Consider the following 20,465-nt stretch of genomic DNA (forward strand, 5'->3'; position numbering starts at 1 on the left):
ATGAGGGAAGAGCACGGCTCAGAATGAGCGATGAGTCAGAGCACAGGGTCCAGTGCAGCGTGAAGCTGGCTCCTGCCTTCATCAGGTTCTCCTCTGTTGGCGCACTGAATCACCTGGGTCAGAACACACACGTCGGGTCAGCAGGGGCTGACTCAGAGCAAGAACAGCTTCCCAGAAAAAGCCTTCAGGCCGACGTTACGAAGCCTCAGGACCTGGACACGAAGAGCAGAAGAATTGCAGAGATTGTTTTCGTTTTTTTTTCTCTCTCTATTTTAGACTGGCGCTGGGATTCCTTAGGTGCCAGGTGGAAACATATGTCATGGTGGCGAGGCATCAGATGGCACGATGGGTGAGCCAAAGGTAACACCGTTAAATCTCTGGCCCAGAAAACAACAGGGACACACAGCCCCCCTCACTGGAAATAGGATGGAACTGTTGGCACTGAACACTGAGCTGTGATGAGATGTCACAGTAGTAGGGGATACAACAATGATAGGGAGGGCTTATTTAGCTGACTATGTTTCTTATACAGTTTATACAGTATAGTAGAGCATAACTCACATATTTTCAAAAAAACGTGTAATACTAATTATTGTTTTATGCTTGTTTAACATATTCTTCTGCTCTTGTTGTCATAATAAAATATTTGTAATATAAATGTAATATACAGTGGGGGAAATAAGTATTTGAACCCTTGCCGATTTCGCAAGTTGCAAGTCGCACTTGCAAAGAAATGTGTGATCTATAATTGTAATGGTAGGTGTATTTTAACAGTGAGAAACAGAATATCAACAAAAAAAATCCAGAAAACTGCATTTTATAACATTTATGACTTTATTTGTATTTGATGCAGAAAATAAGTATTTGAACCCCCAAGCAAACAGCAAGAATTATGGCTCCCAATGACCAGTTATGTGCCCATGAAGCATAAAGATTAGTCCTCATTAGGCCTAACAAGGTACACCTGATCTCAACTGGTGACGTGTATAAAAGAAACCTGTCCAAAGAATCATACTTCACACCTTCAACCTCACCACCATGGGCAAGACCAAAGAGTTGACCAAGGACGTCAGAGATAAGATGGTAGACCTGCACAAGGCTGGAATGTGTTACAAAACCATCGGCAAGCAGCTTTGGTGAGAAGCAGACAACTATTGGGCGATTATTCATAAATGGAAGCAACACCAAACAACTGTCAATCACTCTAGGTCTGGGGCTCCATGCAAGATATCCCCTCGTGCGGTATGGGTGATCATCCGAAAGGTGCAGAATAACCCCAGAACTACACAGGGGTAGCTTGTGAATGATCTCAAGGCAGCTGAGACCACAGTCACCAAGAAAACCACTGGCAACACACTACGACGTAATGGTTTGAAGTACTGCAGCACTCGCAAGGTCCCCATGCTCAAGGAAGCACATGTACAGGGCCGTCTGAAGTTTGCCAATGAACACTTGAATGATTCTAAGGAGGATTGGGAGACAGGATGTGGTCAGGTGAGACCAAAATCAAGCTCTTTGGCATCAACTCGACTTGCCGCATTTGGAGGGGGAAGAATGCTGAATATGACCCCAAGAACACCATCCCCACCGTCAAGCATGGAGGTGGAAACATTATGCTTTGGGGCTGTTTCTCTGCCAAGGGTACAGGACGACTCCACTGCATCGAGGGGACTATGGATGGGGCCATGTAACTTGGAATATTGGGCTTGAACCTCATTCCCTCATTCCCTCCCATTGAAAACGCAACCTTAAGGATTTGGAGAGGATCTGCAAAGAGGAGTGGACCAAAATCCCTCCTGAGATGTGTGTAAACCTGGTGACCAACTACAAGAAAAGTCTGACGTCTGTGCTTGCCAACAAGGGTTATTCCACCAAGTACTAAGTCATGTTTTGCTAGGGGTTCAAATACTTATTTTCTGCATCAAATGCAAATTAAGTCATAAATGTTATAAAATGCAGTTTTCTGGATTTTTTTGTTGATATTCTGTTTCTCACTGTTAAAATACACCTACTATAACAATTATAGATCACATATTTCTTTGCAAGTGGTCAAACTTGCGAAATCGGCAGGGGTTCAAATACTTATTTTCCCCACTGTATTTTAAAGTATGCTATTCTACACTACAATATGTATCATAAGAAGACACACCTGTAGGTGAACCATGAAACATCTGAACTGCAGGCTCTGTGATCACAATAATACCACTAAACTCCATTCCTTGAGTCAATTTCTGTGATTAGTCACAAATATTCATCAGTAAATACCCATAGTTACCCATAGTACAGTATATACTTCATTTGAACAGCTTCTCATCAAAACAGAGTCTGTTGATTGCAATCATCCATTTATATTTTGTAATGTAATGTAAATACATTCCCTTATAACGAAAATGATTACGGCTCGGTTGTTATACAACCAGAGAATCCTTTTCCATCTTAATGGTATGTGACATGCTTTGTCTGAGCAGCCACAAAGCCGCGTCCCCTGGGAGCAACAGCCCTGGGAACACCGTTGCCCTGGGAACACCGTTTTTGTGTGTCAGAATTGATAATAAGACTGCTAATGTAGAGAGGAAAACATACAGCCCCATTGAGGCACACCCATGCCACTTATGATATTGTGAGAATATGTGATACGATATGCTTCAATGGCACCTTGTGATAAGCCGTGACGATCAGGCCCACAATAATGCGCCCCACGTTTATACCCAATCCAAAGATGGAACAGGTACATTCGTCGACCACATCAATCCATTCTGGGCACACCTGCCCATCCTAAAGTCATTGTCTAGGTTAGTGGAATATGATAGTCTTCTAAGTGGGCCATCAACTATTCACGTGGATGCTGATACACCTACAGAAACCCTCTCAGGTGTGCCGGAGCTTGCTGAGATTTCCACCCTTTACTGGATTCCATGCCATGTTTGGAGCCGGGAACCTGTCATGAGGGCACTGCCCATCCCTAGCCTGGGACTGGACTATGAGCAGATAGGTTACTCGTAGAGATGCTGGTACTGATAAGGAGCACGGTTGAAAACACGTTGATAAATTGTTTGTGGTTGTAAAGACCTTAGGACATCAAAACACTTCTGACACTTTCAACTATGATGATGAAGCGAGAATAATAATAATGTTGTATTCCATTGTTACATCATATTGTATTGTATCTATTCATCCATAGGTCTATTTACCGACACAAGTCTCCTTAAGAGAATTTTTTTTATTATTAAATAAAGCAACAATAAACACTCTGTCCACTGCATTGTTTTGGTTTAACACCTGGAATGTATTCAGAAAAAGTTGAGACAGCCAGAAGGTGCTTTGCTCAAAACATCAATGCCCAGTCCATAACACTAATACTTTACACACACTAGAATCTCTCTTGGCATCATCATAGTCATCATTTTTGATACATCTCTACAGAAAGCTCTTGGATGAGTTCCAATGCTCCATCTACTCTTGTTATGCTGAACAGATGGAGGTTGTCAAGTATGATATGGCACCTTTGTTAAAAAGAGAGAGAGAAGCACTCCCTCATCCATAATGTTGACATCTGAAAATGTCAGTAATATAAAAAGAAAAAATGTTAGGGACACAATCCAGTTGAAAAGCGGCAGGTAAGAAGGAGTAGTGTTGAGCTGGTTTACAATAGCTGTAGATTAGTATTTGGACAATGGCTGAAAAAAGTCGCAGCATGGTTTAGTACTTGCGACACCTGCTGTAGTAACTGAAAATGATGCGGTCTATCCACCTGCGGTATCTTGCCACGGCGGTGTAGACCCCTGGATACCTGGCGTCCGCGCACCCCTCTCCCCAGGACACTATGCCATAGACACGCCCCTCACACACAAGCGGCCCACCTGAGTCGCCCTGGAAACAGCAATCAGGATCTTGGTTATTTTAAAAACTACTGTGATACACACACACACACACTCACACTCACACACACACACACACACACACACACACATACACACACACACACACACAATACACACACACACACACACACACACACACACACACACGCACACATTATAGTTGTCCTTCAATAGCCTCTGACCTCACCTTGCAAGCATCTTTGCCCCCTGTGCTGTATCCCGCACAGATCATGTTCTCTGTGATGTTGCCGTTGAAGGAGTCGGTGCTGTTGCACCTGGCGGTGGAGACAATAGGCAGCTTGACCGTGCGGAGGATGGAGGGGATCTGCCCACCAGCGGGACTGGTGCGGCCCCACCCGGACACCCGGCACACTCGGCCCTCTGCCACACTGGCATCTTGACGGGACAAGGGGGCGATGGACACGTAACCGTTCAGGACCACAGGAGCCCGCAGCTGCACAGAGAGGAAGGTGGAAAGGGGGTGAGGTGCTGCTACTGTGCTGTTTGAATTTCCACCATTTTGTGTCAATAAAAACTCCACCTCAGAGAATAAAAATGCCCTGTGAGACTGCTGACAGTTGTATCAATGAAATTAAGCATTCAAATGTCTGCCTAATGTCCAGGCCATATAACTTTTCAGTGTTTTACAGCAGAGCTACATCTCGGATGACTTTGCGAGATGCATTGCGAGAAGATATCTGATTCCCAGTAGGAAATTAGCTATGAGAGGTTTTTTCAGTGGTGTATCAGTACCAGTTGTGTTATCCTTGAGTCTTTTCATATAAAATAGTGTCTGTTTATTCAAATAATGAGTGGGAAATGAAATGAGTCTCAGGAGCATCAGTACTCTGCACAGTGTCTCTTGAGGTTGATTAAAACACATATTTGTAAATAAACACACTCCTGAAAAATATGCTGTAATCTCAAGAGTGGCTGAGACACAAAAAAGAACTCCCCAAGTGTTCTGTGTCAGCCAACACCATTTGTACCACCATTTTTCTAACTAGTCATTTCATTTATTAAACATTTGAAAAGTGATCGCTAAATTCTGTTGTGCCCGTTCCAGGTCATCATTACTCATCACTATTTTCTTCATTCCATATTTTCAGAGTTTTCCGTCATTATATATATATAATAATTTCGGAAATGGTATGCCATAGCATGATATATATATATATACAAAAAGTCAATCAATTCTCGGTCTTACTTTAATGAGCATAATGTCGGCATTGTGTGTTGTCATGTTGTATTCTGGATGAGCAATGAGGAGGTGAGGTCTGTAGAACTGTTCAGTGCCCTCGTACATGCTGAGTGAGTAGTCTCCAGCTATAATCAGCATGTGGTCAATCCTGGAAGAGGATACAGAATAAAAACACCAAAGAGAAATGATAGGATTTACCAATAAATGTGAAACCGCAACACTAGGCATAATCAAAGATGTTTCCCGGCGTAACTTAAGCACAGCTTACAAATGTATGAGGTGTCTGAGGATATTATATTGTAGGGTGCAGTTTCCATGTGTGCGTGTGTGTGTGCACAATGTCGTTTCCAGAATTCAGTGTGTTTTCCCCCCTGTTCTATGTAAATGTCTAATAATGTGTTAAGGTGTTGGAATGTGGCAACGTCTCCCTAGTGTTAGCGTGCATTACTGTTATCATTTTAGTGAAAAGCCTGTGTGTTAGCCCCCTATTCTAATTAGCATATCTGTCTTGGTCATGTCAGAATTAGATCTGCTTTCTGTTGGTATCATACTGCTGTGTGTGTGTTCCTGTAGCCAATAAATTGGCATCCCTGGGGCCGTGTTGTGTACGGGGCACAGGAGCTGCATTAAAACTGAGATATTTTTCTCACTGTGTATTCTTCCTGGCTGGCCCGTTACAATATATTCTATTTTTCTCATAGTAAGATAAAATGTGGATTACCCAACCCTCTCGCAGGGGTAACACTGCATTAATTGTTCACATCTTCCAAGAAATCTTCCAAGACAAGACCAAGATTATGGTAAGGACATCAATTGGCCCCCGAGGCCTTTTAGATCCTGTCCAAACCTTGTCCCATGAATAGGCACAATGGCTCTCTTTGTGAGATTAATAGGAATTAAGCCATATCAGTTCCGTGCTCTTGCCCTTAACCTTGATTATCTGACACCTCAAACTCAAGTATGCACACACTCACACATCCTAACTCGTGCCAAGACTTTACCACAAGGTTGCCTTACTTCACCTACCCTTCTCATGTGTTACTTCTCTGTTCCTCCAGAAAACTTACATTTTCTGAAGACACTCCCACATATTATATAATCATACACCGATTAATGGCATATTACGAAACTTTAATGACACTAAACTCTAATGCCGCTTTGCATTATTTGGAACTCTTTTGACCTTTCCGACCTTAACAGTCTTTACAGTTTCAATGGCAAGACCTTCGATGTATGCAGAGTTGTAATTTAAGAAACAAGTGCAGAAAATGTTACGCTGCCTTAGGACATAAAGGGACAGTGAATAGACGGAAAGAGGTCAACACGTCACCTTACCCCACATCACAATGTGCAGCTGTTAGAATCCAGTACTTGTTGATTACAGTCCCCCCACAGAAGTGCTGCCCTGAAGTGCTTTGGATGGATACCATGTACTTGATGGAGTGTGGTGGTGGGGCATAGCCTCCTATTATACGACTCAACTCTTGGCCTGCGGAACGAACAGACGGAAGAAAAGGGAATTGTGTTAGAATATCTGGACAACAACAGTAGTTTATAGAAGAATGAACACACACAGTCAAAACGTTGTTGTGGATGGCTCAGAACAATACATAAGCACAACTAAAACATTACCCCAAAAGACGCAGACATAGCATCATGTGAAAATCATGAAATCGTGTGAACATCACAGTTGATTGTCGTTTTTATGTGTAGCTCAGAGCTGGACCTACCTTGGTATGATTATTAGAATCAAGATGGTTTCCTTAATAATGTGTGTTGAATGTGTGACAAAGTTGATGTCATGAGAGTAACTGGGAATGTAAGAGTTCTCTAAGAGAGGATGAACTCCTTAATCTTAATTCTTGCTGAATTGCTGAACGATTTTTAAAAAGCATGATGACTCCTCATTGATGGCAGAGATAGATGAGTGATGATGTGTGATGTGAAACGATCTCGATATAATCTGTATTGTCCTATTTATGATATGGCCAGTAAAGACATAGTGACATACAGACACTGGCATTAAACTAGTGGCAAGTTCTGTGTCATTATTTACACAAAATGTACACTTTCTTTGTTTCAATTTCAGCTACAGGTATTCACAGCACATCAATCTATTGTGAATGTACCGTATTGTCTGCCAAATACTGCACTGTATAGAGTTCCTTGCTATCATCTACTCCATCAGTGAAGATGTCTGGCAAAGATGTCCTCTGAGATTTCTTGCTCAATGACAACGCCAGTCTCGACCCCTCAACAATAAAACTCAAAGGTAATCCTCTTGTTCAAATTATGCCTGATAAAGGAACAGGGAAGCCCTGACTGGAAAAGAGGATCCTTTGCCACAATACCCTCTTGCCCACAAGGATATTGATGCTCTTGTGATAATCACACCAAGTTAATTTATGTCATGGTCATAATGGTGGTAATATATTTATACAATATGACTTCCTGTAGATGATTTAAAACATTACGCAATAGTGCATCTCATCTCATCTCATCTCATTGCCTCTTGAGGATCAACTTCATGATGGAAAGTCAAGCTGCCAGGTATGTTTGGGAAGTTACCTCCCAGAGAATGTGAGAATGTCTTTGAAACCTCAGAGCATCAGGCTCAGCTTTCGTCTTATACTCTACTTAAAAAAAATAAAAACATTTCCATTTTCTGTGTTGTAAGCAATCTTGCAAGTTGTCAACTTTTGTGTGAATAAAAAATCGGATTATCTTATGAAACCTATTAGTACAGCTCTTATCCAAGTTGATGCTTCTGACTTGATTGCCTATTATGTTTCTCCTTACATTACAACATTAAAAACATGATAATTTGTACATTCAACAGATCGGTTTTGTAGTATCAAAGACATACTAGTTTTTCTAGTGAATACTAGACATACTAGTAATAGACATACATTAGTTTTCCATAATCAGTAATTATAAACATTAAGATGTCTGCTCTCTAGTAAAATCACATAACAGGAGATTATATACATCATTACCCCTTGATTACATACATCAAAGAACCACACTCTGATAACTGACAGTTTGAGTACACCATACAAACCAATGTAATACCATGCAATATAATGTAATGTATCATTAGCATACACTTTCTCAGCTTGTTTTTCTCTGATGCACGTTTTTCAAACTTTTAAAATGATGCCATGAGTACATCATGCCGTGCCCTGATCCCAACTGACATGAATACACTCAAAAAGTTATAAAACAGCTGCTGGAAGGGAGACAATTCTATAAGATTTAAAGCAGATTTAACTTACATTTCACAACAAGCAGTTCCAGCAACAGGCATGGTAACAGAGCAAGAAGATTCATAGTGAGACAATGTGGACCTACAGGGAACAGACTATACTGAAAGGCAATCCTCCACTGCTGTTACCTTGATTCCTTCTGATGGGAAGGGGGCACACCCCAACTCTCAGGTTTCTAAGTTCCGATTTCCGTTGCCATGGTCACCACGCTGTCCCGGCGGGAGAACAATATATAATTGAAGCAGAGGATGAGACCTCAGCGCTTAACCCCACCCGTGACCTTATGATCTTCTCCTGCCTTCAGAGTACCCGATCAGAAATCTCTCACTATAGGGCAAGGGTATTGTACAGTTAATTACTTTAGGGGGGGGGGGGGGCATCTATCAAGCTGAAACACCTCATGGAGATTAGAATTGGAAAAATCATATTTGTTTACGAGGGTGACAACATTCTGATGTCCTGTAATAGATTTCTGTTTTCATCCAACATTATAAGTAGATGTCAGAGTGTGGAAGGACAGGGAAATTGTTCTTGCTTTGTAACTTTATATCAATCAAACTTGCTTATTTGCTAACCTGCTGGCTTTGCAAATGCAAAATACGCAATTTGCCTTTTAGATAAACCATCCAACAGAGTGGAATGGACTTCGAATTGGATTTTTTTAATGACACACATGTATATGATCATCAATGGTTCAGCTCACTCTTACCAATAATAGAAAATTACATGTGTCTGCAATATTTGATACCAATAATGCTTGAGGTTCATGCACGTGGATGTCACCTAAACAGAAGTTCTATCAGAATTACACAGAAACACAGAAATGTATTATTTTAGGACTGTTTAAACATATAAACTGGTGATTCTACTGGTGGGAGACGATTCAGACAGGGGGATTGTGATAGTGAGATATTTGGGTGAAACAATGATTCACCGACACACTGGATGCTACACAGAAGAACATTAGTGAGAAAATTGGGAAGAAAAAATATGATTGGGTGAGGAAAACAATAACTGGGTGATGTCACAACCGGACGTAAAACTGATTGTGTGTCACTGAACACATGGAGATGATAAACACGCCAACATTGTTGGGGAATTTATTTTTATAAAAAACAACAAGTGACTCTAATTTTCAAGTCCCTCTGATGGAACCTTGCTTAAAGCTTTCATTTCATCTGAACCAATAGGAGGCATACAGTAAAAACAATGTGCTGCTCATACAAACCTCCTGCATATGTGTCAGCTGATTTCAATGTATTTTCAGCATCTTGCTTACTTGTTGTTTGTATACCTATGTTATGTTATCTATGTTACCTTATATAACCCTCTGAGTTCATTTTGTTAACATAAGACAGACACAGACAACTGCTCTCTTTTGTCTCCCCCTCTCTTTTCTCTTGCTCTCTCATTAACACCTGTCTCAGTGTCCTACTGTTTCTCACTCTCTCATGTGCATCATCCTTTACCTCTCCTCTTATACATAAACATAGACATACTCAAACACAAACAGATACAGCCGCCTCTTACTGTTTGCTGTTATCTCAGGTACACAGTATGCAAGAGCACTTTTCCTTTCTTCCTCGCTGGCTCTCCCCCTCACACACACACACACACACACACACACACACACACACACACACACACACACACACACACACACACACACACACACACACACGTGCATGCACACGCTCAGGGATTTCTCTCTTAATTACCCATAATCACACGGAAGCACAAACAACAACTAATAAGGAAAATACAGCCTGTTTACAAGCCATGAAATAACTTATACCTATATATTAATTAACCATCATTATAACTTAAATGTAACTAGTTAATTAGTACTAAGTGTAAAAAGGGTAATGAGTGGTCTTTGCAAAGGTGTGAGTCTCGGCTGCAGGTAAGACGCCCTAGTGGCCAAAGGGGGGATACGCTCAGGCAGGTCTTCTCTGGCGCTGGGCATCACTGTGACATTCGTGACAAAGAAAGACAAATGATGTGATGCTATTTAGCCAAAGGGGGATACTGTAAGACATTTTAGGATATCCTGCCCAAGAACATTTAAAACATGACCAAACATAAACTGTATAACCCACCAAAGAATTATCGCTAGAATTTCCCAAAATACTAATGTTATCATGGTCCCTGTCCTGGTGTCACACTGACACCTGGAGTTAGGAAGTCACCTGAGGTGTGTGTGACAGCCACCAATTGCAGTATGGAAATCTTTCAGCACAAATACGCCGGATTTTTGAGTAAATAGTTTATTCTAAAATACATCAATATGTTTGAATAGTGCATTGAGACTTCTGTTAATATCCTCTATATTTCAATGTATGACAAGAAACTGTCTCACTATATGTGAGTTTTGCACATAAAAACAATGGTCCCATTCAACTAATCATTGAATGTGGTACAATTAAATTAACTTTCCAACTAAATTATTTCAGAAACTTTGTCGGATTTTCCACAATGGGTAAAAGTTATCAAAGGACAAAATTCCATTAAATGTACCTCTGGAAAAATGTCTAACCTAATATATAAGCAACAATTTGACACTTTTTGAGGTAGCGTTTTATAGGCAACTAGTTTTGGTACCATCCTCAAGCTTTCACAGCATGACATTGACAGTGTTGGCAAGCTTCTATCAGTGCCAACTGGGCTGTTGGTGATATTTGCAAAGTTTTTGCATGCCTTTTAGGCAGTTTGCTTGCTAGTTTTGGAACAGAACTACTTTTTGCTGCTTTATATAACCAAATGAGAATATAAATATATTCAGCAGCATAAGTCTGAGCTCAAGAAGTGCCAGCAGGTGAGAGAGTGAATGATGGCCGACAGATTGGATACCTTTCCTGACAAGGCTCTTCTGTGCACCCCCCCCCCCCCCCCCCCCTCATCCTCCATGGCTATAATGACTCCCTCTGTGTCTGACACTGTGGCTACCTCTCCACTCTCCCCGCCTCTCTTGGCCCTGCCCTGATGTGCTGAGCTAAGGGCTTTGCTCTGTCTCAGTAGTAGACCCTGTAGGGCCCTATCAGTGCTGCAGCGGACCTGCTATTGCCCTCTCTTCACACACGCACAGGAAAGCAAGACCTCAGCGTGTTCCAGGTTGTTAACCCTCAAAGCAGCCTCACCTTTGACCTTTGACTTCGAGGGGTCACATGGCAACATTTCTCACATGGTTTTATGGCGACTCACGAGGAAAGAATTTTAGTTTGGGATAACTCACTTTGTTTATGGAAACCCATACCCCCATATTTAAAAGTGATTTATAAATGCTACAATTTGAAATATGACCAACTTGTAACATTGATATGATTCTGTGTAGTAATGAACAACGTTTCCGGAGCAGATAGTTTGACAGATTCCTAAGTGAAAGCAATCTACCTCCATCCCTGGCAGCCCATATTCATCAGAGAATGATCTGTAAGAACCACATATGTGAAAGAGGTAATGCTCCCGCATGGAGACTTCCAAGATCATTTTGAAATGTTTGGTTTTACTGGCATCGTCCCATTGTCAAATTGGTCTTCCTGTTTGTAGCGAAGGGAGAGCGTGGTCACCCCACCCGGACTCCGCCACACCAAAGAGCCTGGCTCAATGGCATGGAAGCCAGAGAGCATATTCAACCGTAGGGACGATCACATCGTCACACTGTTGCTGCCTGATCTTTTTTTCAACAGACACAGACACCACCTCCACCAACACCCCCCCCCCCCAAATAAAAAAAAAAACACACACACACACACCCGGTTCCTGTAAAGAATCAAATGTTAAACTCTACCAACAGCCAGTTCAGTACAGTGTACAGTGTACTGAAAACATGCGGAAGTCCAGAATTAGGCCATGATTGCTAAGGAACAAAGAGGCCAAAGGTTTGCCAGAAAAGTCTGAGATCATATGGCAAGATTCATGTTTGTCCAGTTTTTACCCACGTGTTTTGATGACTACTAACGATGAAGTGATAGAGGAGATCCATGCTTGACATGAGAGACTACTTTCTGTTGAAAGTGTTTGAAATTTATTATAAAAAATCTCAAAGCAAATAAGTTTACACAGTTTGGTTGTAAGTGATCCAGTATGTAGTTCTGTTAGGGCTCCATTATGTATTGTAGTCCTGACAATTCTCAGAAATTCTTTCTTTCTTTCTGAAATTCCAGTAAAATGAACCGATTACTTTCTTTTTGAGTCCAACAAATTGATAGAGAGAGAGTCAGACAGAGAGAAAGAGAGAGAGAGAGAGTGAAATTAGGGATTCTAACTCCTGAATAGTGATATATATACAGTATATATGAGATTTGACATGACATTTGACATTTAAAGTGATGACAGCTAAATAAATATGACAGCTAGTAGTCTCTCAGACATTGGATGTAAAGTGCATGTTACCAAACACTTATTCTGAGCTGAAACATCCTCTCATTGTAGAGTGTGTGCTGAAAGCCATTTCACCACCACACATGATACCCAAATCCAAACAAACACAATTGTTCCTCATGGAACACAGTTCACACCACCCATATTTCCATCAAAACAATGCTTCTCCCACCCTGATATTGTTAAGGTCTTGGGTTTGACTGCAGAGAAGTATTCTGTTTCTGTACGCCACAGTCAACAATACACCCAAAGGGGGCCATCAAAAAGAGCCCTAAGAATTGGCAATATAATCCCGCAGGACACATAGCTTTGTCATGTACTAGGTCAGCCTGTGTTGCATTGTGGGATAGATGGATTATGAGAAGTCTTATTGGCCAGTCCCAGATGAGAAGTGGGATATGGTTTCATTATAAAAATCAACAACAAGGTGAGTGGAAGACCAGTCGAGGACAACCTGAGGAGTGAGAAAGCATCTTCCATTAAGATCTTCCAGTAAGTATGATTGACATGAGCCTTGCTGAAGAAAAAATTCACCATCGGACATCTTACATAAAACATGTAAGGTAATAGATAACAATTTTAGCTGTCTGAGAACTCTTCTAATGGGTTACCAACATGCTTTGCATTTCTTTTAAACCACATAAATTGTATTGGCAACACATTGATCTTACAACATCAGAAATTGTTTCTTGTTTGTCTTACCTTTTGATCTTTCATGATTGGTGGTTCCTTCAGCAAGACATACACATGTATTTACTGTGTGTGTGTGTGTGGGTGTGTGTGTGTGTGTGTGTGTGTGTGTGTGTGTGTGTGTGTGTGTGTGTGTGTGTGATATATATATATAAGTATATAAGTAAGTACATCTTTCTGTTACAGGAGTGGCTAACATGGGTCACTACCTTCAAGCAACAGCTCTGTTCCTGTTTGCATTCACCATTAGAGGTAGGTAGGCATTCTTCTTCCCATATTCACATGTCTCGCACAGACGGCTATACATCCCCTGCACCTGCCATAGTCTCTCACGCTATAAAGATGGTTTTGGAAACTGAAGCTCCAAACTGCAACTCAGGCTGACCATCTGCTGAGTCAGCACTTTTTCTAGGCTGCTCTTCAGCTGTGATCAGCTGGGGACATTTTATTGTAGTTCAGCACTGGCGCACCTGATTCATCTAATGAGCGCCTTCTCGGACGGATGAGTTAAATCAAGATGTTCAGGAATGGATAATGAAGGACTGGTAGTGCAGATAGTAAAATAATGGGGATGAGAGCCAACAGGATGAGAGTGAGAACAGTAACAACTATAGTATGCGTAAAAAAAGACACAGATAATGGGGTGGTATGTGAGGAAATGACATTGCCTATGAGGTGAATATTAGGGCATTTGACTTACTGAGGTTATTCATGACACTGTTGTTGTTGGATTTAGATTTTTCTCAAATTGCGTTGTGTTTCTTAATTGAGCTAAACTGAAAATAAAGATGACTGTTTCCCTGAATAAAACATGACTTCAAGTGGCACTGGAGGAGAATCTTGAAGGCATTTATTAATCACAGATAAAATAGAACTACATGCAGAATAACGGTTGAAAGATACTCAGTTTGCTAGATACGTTTCAAAGTCTTCTTAAGCCATCAGAGGTAGATGCTGATGAAGTTGTCCATGCGTCTCCTCAAGATGTTGCCACAGCGACTGACCTAGCCCACAATTATCACACATCAAACAGTTGCACACAGCAGTTACACATTTGCTGACCGTATTGGGTAGGGAAAACAACAGCTATGATAGAAGATATGATACTCTCCTCTGAAGGTCAGGCCCTTCTATGGCCAGAGGCTCTAACTAGACACTTAGGCACCCGGTATAACCCATGACCCACAGAATAGTATATCTAAAGGCCTCTCCTGACACAAGCAGAAAAGTGATATGCTAGCAGAAAGCACTTTCACTCTTTTCTTTCACATTAAATATGGAGCTTCACCTGAAATTTCCCCAAATTCTCAGACCTAGAGTAAGAGTCATCTCTGGATATATGAACAAACATGAGAGAGTGACGTAGAAAGGAAGATAGACAGAGAGAAAAACTAAGATTGAAATGTCGATAATGGGATGTGCATTGGGGTCTTGTTTAACTGTATTGTTTTTAAAAAAAGGTCAAGCTGTTTCAGCTTTCATTTTTGTTTCACATGACAAATCTGACGAACATTTGTTGCTCATTCTCTTCCCCTCTCTTGATGGCTATGACACATAGAGACACTGGAGCAAAGGATCATTGGAGGTCAAGAGGTTGAGCCATACTCAATCAAATACCAGGCCTCCATCCAGTACCAGCAGAACCACTACTGTGGAGGAACCCTAATTGCAGCCCAGTGGGTGGTGTCTGCTGCCCACTGCTGGAGACCGTAAGCACTACACCAATGCTTTTGGATTCTTTGGGCTCACTGTCCATGAACAATTCAGTTAGTACTGACTAATCAGAATCGCAATTTAATACACATGAACCACATAACTGAAGCTTAAAAATGTTCATGAATGAATACACTGCCTAATGGGATCAATACACAAAGCACTAAAGAAAATGTGTTAGTTTTGGAAGTCAAATTGTCACACTGCTTTTTGTCTCTTCAGGAGTTCACTCATTCAGGTGGTGTTAAGTGAGCACAGCCTTGCCAGTGTGGAGGGCTTTGAGCAAGTCTTCAACGTCTCAAAAATCTTTGTGCACTACAACTACAACTACAGGACATTCAACAATGACATCATGCTCATCATGGTAATAAACTACTACTAAATACTAATACTATTTCAGATTACATTTAGTCATTTAGCAGACGCTTTTATCCAAAGCGACTTACATATGTGCGACTTACAATGTATACACATTTTACATTTACACTGATGGCACACTGCACATCAGGAGCAATTAGGGTTTCAGTGTCTTGCTCAAGGACGCTTCGACAGGGAATCGAATAGCAACCTTCTGATTACTAAACAACTTCTCTACCTACTGTACCACTGTCGCCCCCCTATGATTAAGAGTTCGCAATCAGCATCACATTTATAATATGATTATGGATGAATTAAGATCATTATAGTATGCTATGGAGGGCCGTGATGAGGCACAGTGGCTTGACCCTCTTGTGTTGCTTGCCAGCTAAGTAGGCCTGCCCAGCTTAATGCCAACGTGCAGCCAGCCTATCTGCCTACCGACACGGACCCTTTAGTGGATAGAAGCGACACCTGCACTGTGAGTGGCTGGGGGGTCACGCGCATCTACAGCTACTACCTGTCTCCAGTGCTGCGTGCAGTGGACGTCGACATCATCCCATACTGCCACTACTACTACTACTGGAGGATCACTGAAAATATGCTCTGTGCGGGGTCACCCCTTGGAGGGAAGGACTCGTGCCAGGTGTGTAAGCTAATGACAAAAAGCCACGCATGCATTTGAGATACTTGTTGACTCATACGTTAGCTAACAGACGATAGTTTTGAATTCACAAACTTCTTCACAAAATGGAAATTTACACAAAAAGTGGGGAAATGTAAATGTGACATTTAATCAGATCTCCTCAAATCTGTTTGAAGTTTTCTGCCAGGTGGTTGAAAACAAAAAAAGTGAATTGTCAGTGAATGGGCAAATGTTAAATCTGTTTTTTTTTTTTACTTGTCTTTCTCACAGGGTGACTCAGGAGGACCTCTCATCTGCGGTGGGAGATTTGAAGGCATCGTGTCCTGGGGAATCAGCTGTGCCAACCCATATTTCCCTGGGGTTTACACAAGAGTGAGGAATTACGCCAGGTGGATCAACTGGATTATGGACAATAATCCATAAAAATTCTATTCAGAGATGGGAGCCAATGTGAAAAAATTTACAAGATTCCAAAGATAATTTATGACAACACAAATCCTCTTGTTATAAATGTTTGACATGTGATTCAGGACCAAACAATGTTAAATACAGCTTTTGCTGTGTGAAAACAAAGAAATGAATACTAAACAATTTTGACACTAAAGTCTTTTATACATCAGATGTGATGATATGAGGTCAAATGTGATAGGAGAGGAGGCTAGTGTTAGGCTAAAACCTTCCAAATCAAAAGACTACGCTCTCAAAGTTAAAGTCACCTGCTTGCATGTGCTTAAGTGAAGCAGGCAGTTACTCATTGTCTCATTAACACTGTGTCCCAGCTGACCAGAGTCTGTTGCCTGTCAAGCTGCAATGTGTAGGCCATGGATTTTTGTGTGATGTGTTCAAATTGGATTTGTACTATTATAGTTCACATGCAGGACTTCACCCCAGAGAACACCAAGAATGTGAAATAGTCTGCACACACAAAGAACTTCACTCTGCTTAGTTTCCTTTCACCATTCCCATTGTATTTTCATATGCCTTTTGGTGTATTCAAAAATGTATGATACAAAATCTATCTAAAAACGAACACAAAATCTTAAATAAAAGTTTAGAAAAGCATCCCAACCTATGGATTCTGGGCTGTGAGTTTGTTTTGGCATTGGTTTAATATTGCAAAACTGTGTGCTATGTGAGTAGTTCAAAGTCCTGAGGAAGTGCATCACTGCCCATTCACTCATCTGCAGCTGGACCCTCCCTCTATTCTAATGCTGATGTAGGGGCTGACCCATGAACAGCCCTGTGGCTTGTATCTTTAAAATGAGTGTGTGAGGTGTGGTTGTATTCTGCTACAGGATGTCACAGACTGGTAATGATATGGAAAACCTTGAGAGAGGCAAAGGGAGGATCAATGAGACAAAAGCAGTGGCTGATGTAGATGGCAACATAATTGGGGAGCTTATTAACAAGTCACAAGAAGCTAAAGAATTTGCTTACTGTCCATACAGCAAGTTCAGAGTTGGAGCAGCAGTCTTAGCACCCAATGGAATGATCTTTACAGGTGAGACAGTGAATGCTGGTTTAATTTGATTCCATCTCAGGCTCTTGTGAAAGAAAACTGTAAACAAGGGAGACCAGGAAGATTAGTTACACTTTTCTATCAAATACAAAAAAGCTATGTAAGTCACTGTCAAGTTAGGGCTAAATAATAATGGACTTTAGAGAGATTAAACTCAGAATACAGAATATCCCTACAAATGGTCCATTTGTATAGCTCCGTGGCTAAAGACAGTTAGAAGGAAATCACTTAGAAGGAAATCATCTTAGAATACAATTAGAAGTTTACAGTTGTATTATAAGTGATACATATTCTTTATTTCAGTTTATGAATTGATCTCCAGATCTAATGTGATCTGATGCAATCCCACACACCGTGAGATACACACACACAGTTTCTTCATAATAGTTTTCTCTCTGGAAGTAATTCTCTTGGGAAATTCGGGGTGACTCCAACACAAATTACCCTACACAGGAAAAAGTTGTTGTTGTTTTGGGAACAGAAACCCAGATTCACTTATACTTCAAATGTCCAAAGGTTTTTGTAGATTGTTTTATTGTGAATGCTGTCAGTATCGGTGGCAAAGTAAGGGCGAATTTATGCAAATGTGACCAAGATATACAAATTCCCAAACAGAGGGTCCATTGTGTGTCTCTATACAAAGATGTGTGAGGACCAATTAATGATTGCTAATGATCTGGGCTTGTTTACACAGACAGATCATTAATGTCATTTGTTGACATTTATACCTTCTTTACCTCAATTCACATTTCAAGAAATCACAAAAAGATGTCCCTCACGTTGTCACATTGTGCATGGATTCGAGTGGGCATAAATAAGTCCATTGTTCTTGGTGACAGCAAGAGTGGCTTATTGATACACAGATACAAGTATACAATGTACTGTTTACTCAATCAACTGGAAATTCTGCTTCATATCCTACTAGGTTGCAATGTGGAGAATGCATGTTACAGCCTAGGAATTTGTGCCGAAAGGACTGCCATCTCAAAGGCTGTCTCGGAGGGGTACAGACATTTCAGGGCCATTGCCATCGCCAGGTGATGCAAGTTTGAGTGATATTCCTAAAATGTGACATTGTTTCAAATATAAATAAATAAAATAAAAAATACCATTTCTAAAATGCTAAATTTTCTAAAAGGAAGTAAATTGTCTTTCTTTTTACAGTGATCTCAGTGAACAGATCATTTCACCATGTGGAGGGTGTCGGCAGTTCATGAGAGAGGTGAGTGCTGTTCTAATTCAGTGGTTTCGTATTTACTCATGCAACTCTCGGCCCAGCCTTGTATATGGCATTCATCGCCACAATGATTGTCCAATCTTTAAACAAACGTTTCTTTACAACTGCTCAAGTAAAAATCATTGATCTGTTGCTACTAGTTCACTATGTGTAATTGTTTAAAAGCCGCCAACATATATATATTAAAAAAAACACTTCAGCTGCCATACTTTTGTCTTTCAGTTTGGTGCACACTGGGATGTCTACTTGACAAAGCCTGATGGATCCTTCCTTAAAATGAGTGTAGAGGAGCTCCTTCCAGTGTCATTTGGGCCTGCGGACCTGAAAGGGGCCAAAGTGTGACGCCCCATGACACATCATTTAGAATTGCAGAAATACAAACTTGATGTTGAACTTTCATTTTACAAATCAAGTGATCTCCAGAGCAAGAGCACAGATCAAAACCAAGCAACAAGCCATGGTGTACAAGTGGTAAAAAGATGATGATAGGTCTCTGTTAAGCTGTTACTGCTCATAATTAAGTGTGTGATTCTGAACATAATACATTCACTAGGAATGACATAATGCGTATGTAGATATACAGTATGGCCCTCATACATGACCCTGGCATGGGCATAATTTAATTTAAATAAATGATGTCGCTTACTGAAGTGACCATTTATCCTGATTTCGTTTTTTCCTTTTGCTGATAAAGAATGATCAAATAAATGACTTTTATACCTATTCAAATGTTGATCTTCTGGCATTTAGTTGCTCCTAAAAACTTGATGTTGTTCTTAGGATTTAGTTTATCCTTAGTTTGACCAATACTCAATAACCCAGACCCTGATTTAGACACTGACATAGGGGATTGTTTCACCAGAGTCAAAAAATGATATCAAACCAATCCAATTCAAAAATCCAGTATTATTTGTGCACACTGACTGATTTACTGAATAAATGTGTGATGATGCATCAGTTTCGGCTGATCCATCACATCAAAGTTAACCCTGAATTGAACCCATATTGTCCGCATGCAGGATGTGTGGCAAGAGCCTACAACTAACTTTGCAATAACCTCTGTGGCAGTAGCCTACCAAGAGTTTACACAATTTCCACACAAATCTGATGTAACATCGCTCTGATGATTTGGGTCATTCCGAACTCACAACCTTTTCAATTTCTTAACTTTAAAAACTTAAATGCATTTTTTTAGGTTCCAATATGCACACTGTTTACTTTTTCAAATGTAGAGAGAAGATAAGATCCATTTCATTAGGCTAATAGTTTTGAACTTATTCTCAGTTCTAAAACCTCTGAGTATCAGAAAGATAGATTTCATTTCAGTTTAGCCTTGTAGTTCTTTGCTATGATACTACTACTTTTTCCTTGGGAAGGATTGAATAATCTGACATCAGAAAACATAAGAAGTTTTTTTAAACTGAACCTATCAGGGTCGTTTACTTAGCTCTGAGATACAGCAATCTGCAAACCTTTCAGTCAAGACATCAGGCGTGAAGGATTACCTGTTCCAGGGCGCAAGGTATTTAGTGACTTTTATTTTGACAGACGTAAAATAGGGATTATGTGACGTGA

The 20,465-nt window shown here is 40.6% G+C and overlaps 3 protein-coding genes across 3 annotated transcripts; 2 read left to right on the forward strand and 1 right to left on the reverse strand.

Moving 5' to 3' along the window:
* Positions 1-3,385: 3,385 nt before the first annotated feature.
* LOC105912673 (trypsin) lies at positions 3,386-11,522 on the reverse strand. Its single transcript, XM_042707508.1, has 5 exons — positions 11,486-11,522; positions 6,418-6,679; positions 5,089-5,230; positions 4,069-4,335; positions 3,386-3,870 (listed from the first exon to the last, which is right to left on the reverse strand). The coding sequence occupies exons 1-5, from the start codon at positions 11,520-11,522 to the stop codon at positions 3,700-3,702; spliced, it is 879 nt and encodes a 292-aa protein (XP_042563442.1). The 3' UTR covers positions 3,386-3,699.
* Positions 11,523-13,615: 2,093 nt separating this feature from the next.
* On the forward strand, positions 13,616-17,020 carry LOC105912672 (trypsin-3). The gene is made up of 5 exons (XM_012841657.3): positions 13,616-13,670; positions 14,977-15,127; positions 15,354-15,495; positions 15,877-16,134; positions 16,405-17,020. The coding sequence occupies exons 1-5, from the start codon at positions 13,616-13,618 to the stop codon at positions 16,555-16,557; spliced, it is 759 nt and encodes a 252-aa protein (XP_012697111.2). The 3' UTR covers positions 16,558-17,020.
* Positions 17,021-17,342: 322 nt separating this feature from the next.
* On the forward strand, positions 17,343-19,619 carry cdaa (cytidine deaminase a). Its single transcript, XM_012841687.3, has 4 exons — positions 17,343-17,635; positions 18,579-18,690; positions 18,818-18,875; positions 19,113-19,619. The coding sequence occupies exons 1-4, from the start codon at positions 17,431-17,433 to the stop codon at positions 19,230-19,232; spliced, it is 495 nt and encodes a 164-aa protein (XP_012697141.2). The 5' UTR covers positions 17,343-17,430; the 3' UTR covers positions 19,233-19,619.
* The last annotated feature ends 846 nt before the right edge of the window (positions 19,620-20,465 follow it).

This window comes from Clupea harengus, chromosome 4 (genome assembly GCF_900700415.2).
Source record: "Clupea harengus chromosome 4, Ch_v2.0.2, whole genome shotgun sequence".
Classification (NCBI taxonomy): Eukaryota; Metazoa; Chordata; class Actinopteri; order Clupeiformes; family Clupeidae; genus Clupea; species Clupea harengus.

Excerpts from the sequence above, each read along its gene's own strand:
- LOC105912673 (XM_042707508.1), bottom strand. The coding sequence starts at position 11,522 with ATGTTGCCATGTGACCCCTCGAAGTCAAAGGTCAAAG. Across the intron at positions 6,680-11,485 it reads CTCGAAGTCAAAGGTCAAAG|CCATCCACAACAACGTTTTG; the intron begins GTGAGGCTGCTT and ends TATTGTTCTGAG. Across the intron at positions 3,871-4,068 it reads GGGGCAAAGATGCTTGCAAG|GGCGACTCAGGTGGGCCGCT; the intron begins GTGAGGTCAGAG and ends TGCTGTTTCCAG.
- LOC105912672 (XM_012841657.3), top strand. The coding sequence starts at position 13,616 with ATGGGTCACTACCTTCAAGCAACAGCTCTGTTCCTGTTTGCATTCACC. Across the intron at positions 13,671-14,976 it reads GTTTGCATTCACCATTAGAG|AGACACTGGAGCAAAGGATC; the intron begins GTAGGTAGGCAT and ends TATGACACATAG. Across the intron at positions 15,128-15,353 it reads GCTGCCCACTGCTGGAGACC|GAGTTCACTCATTCAGGTGG; the intron begins GTAAGCACTACA and ends TTGTCTCTTCAG.
- cdaa (XM_012841687.3), top strand. The coding sequence starts at position 17,431 with ATGTCACAGACTGGTAATGATATGGAAAACCTTGAGAGAGGCAAAGGG. Across the intron at positions 17,636-18,578 it reads CAATGGAATGATCTTTACAG|GTTGCAATGTGGAGAATGCA; the intron begins GTGAGACAGTGA and ends ATATCCTACTAG. Across the intron at positions 18,876-19,112 it reads GTCGGCAGTTCATGAGAGAG|TTTGGTGCACACTGGGATGT; the intron begins GTGAGTGCTGTT and ends TTTGTCTTTCAG.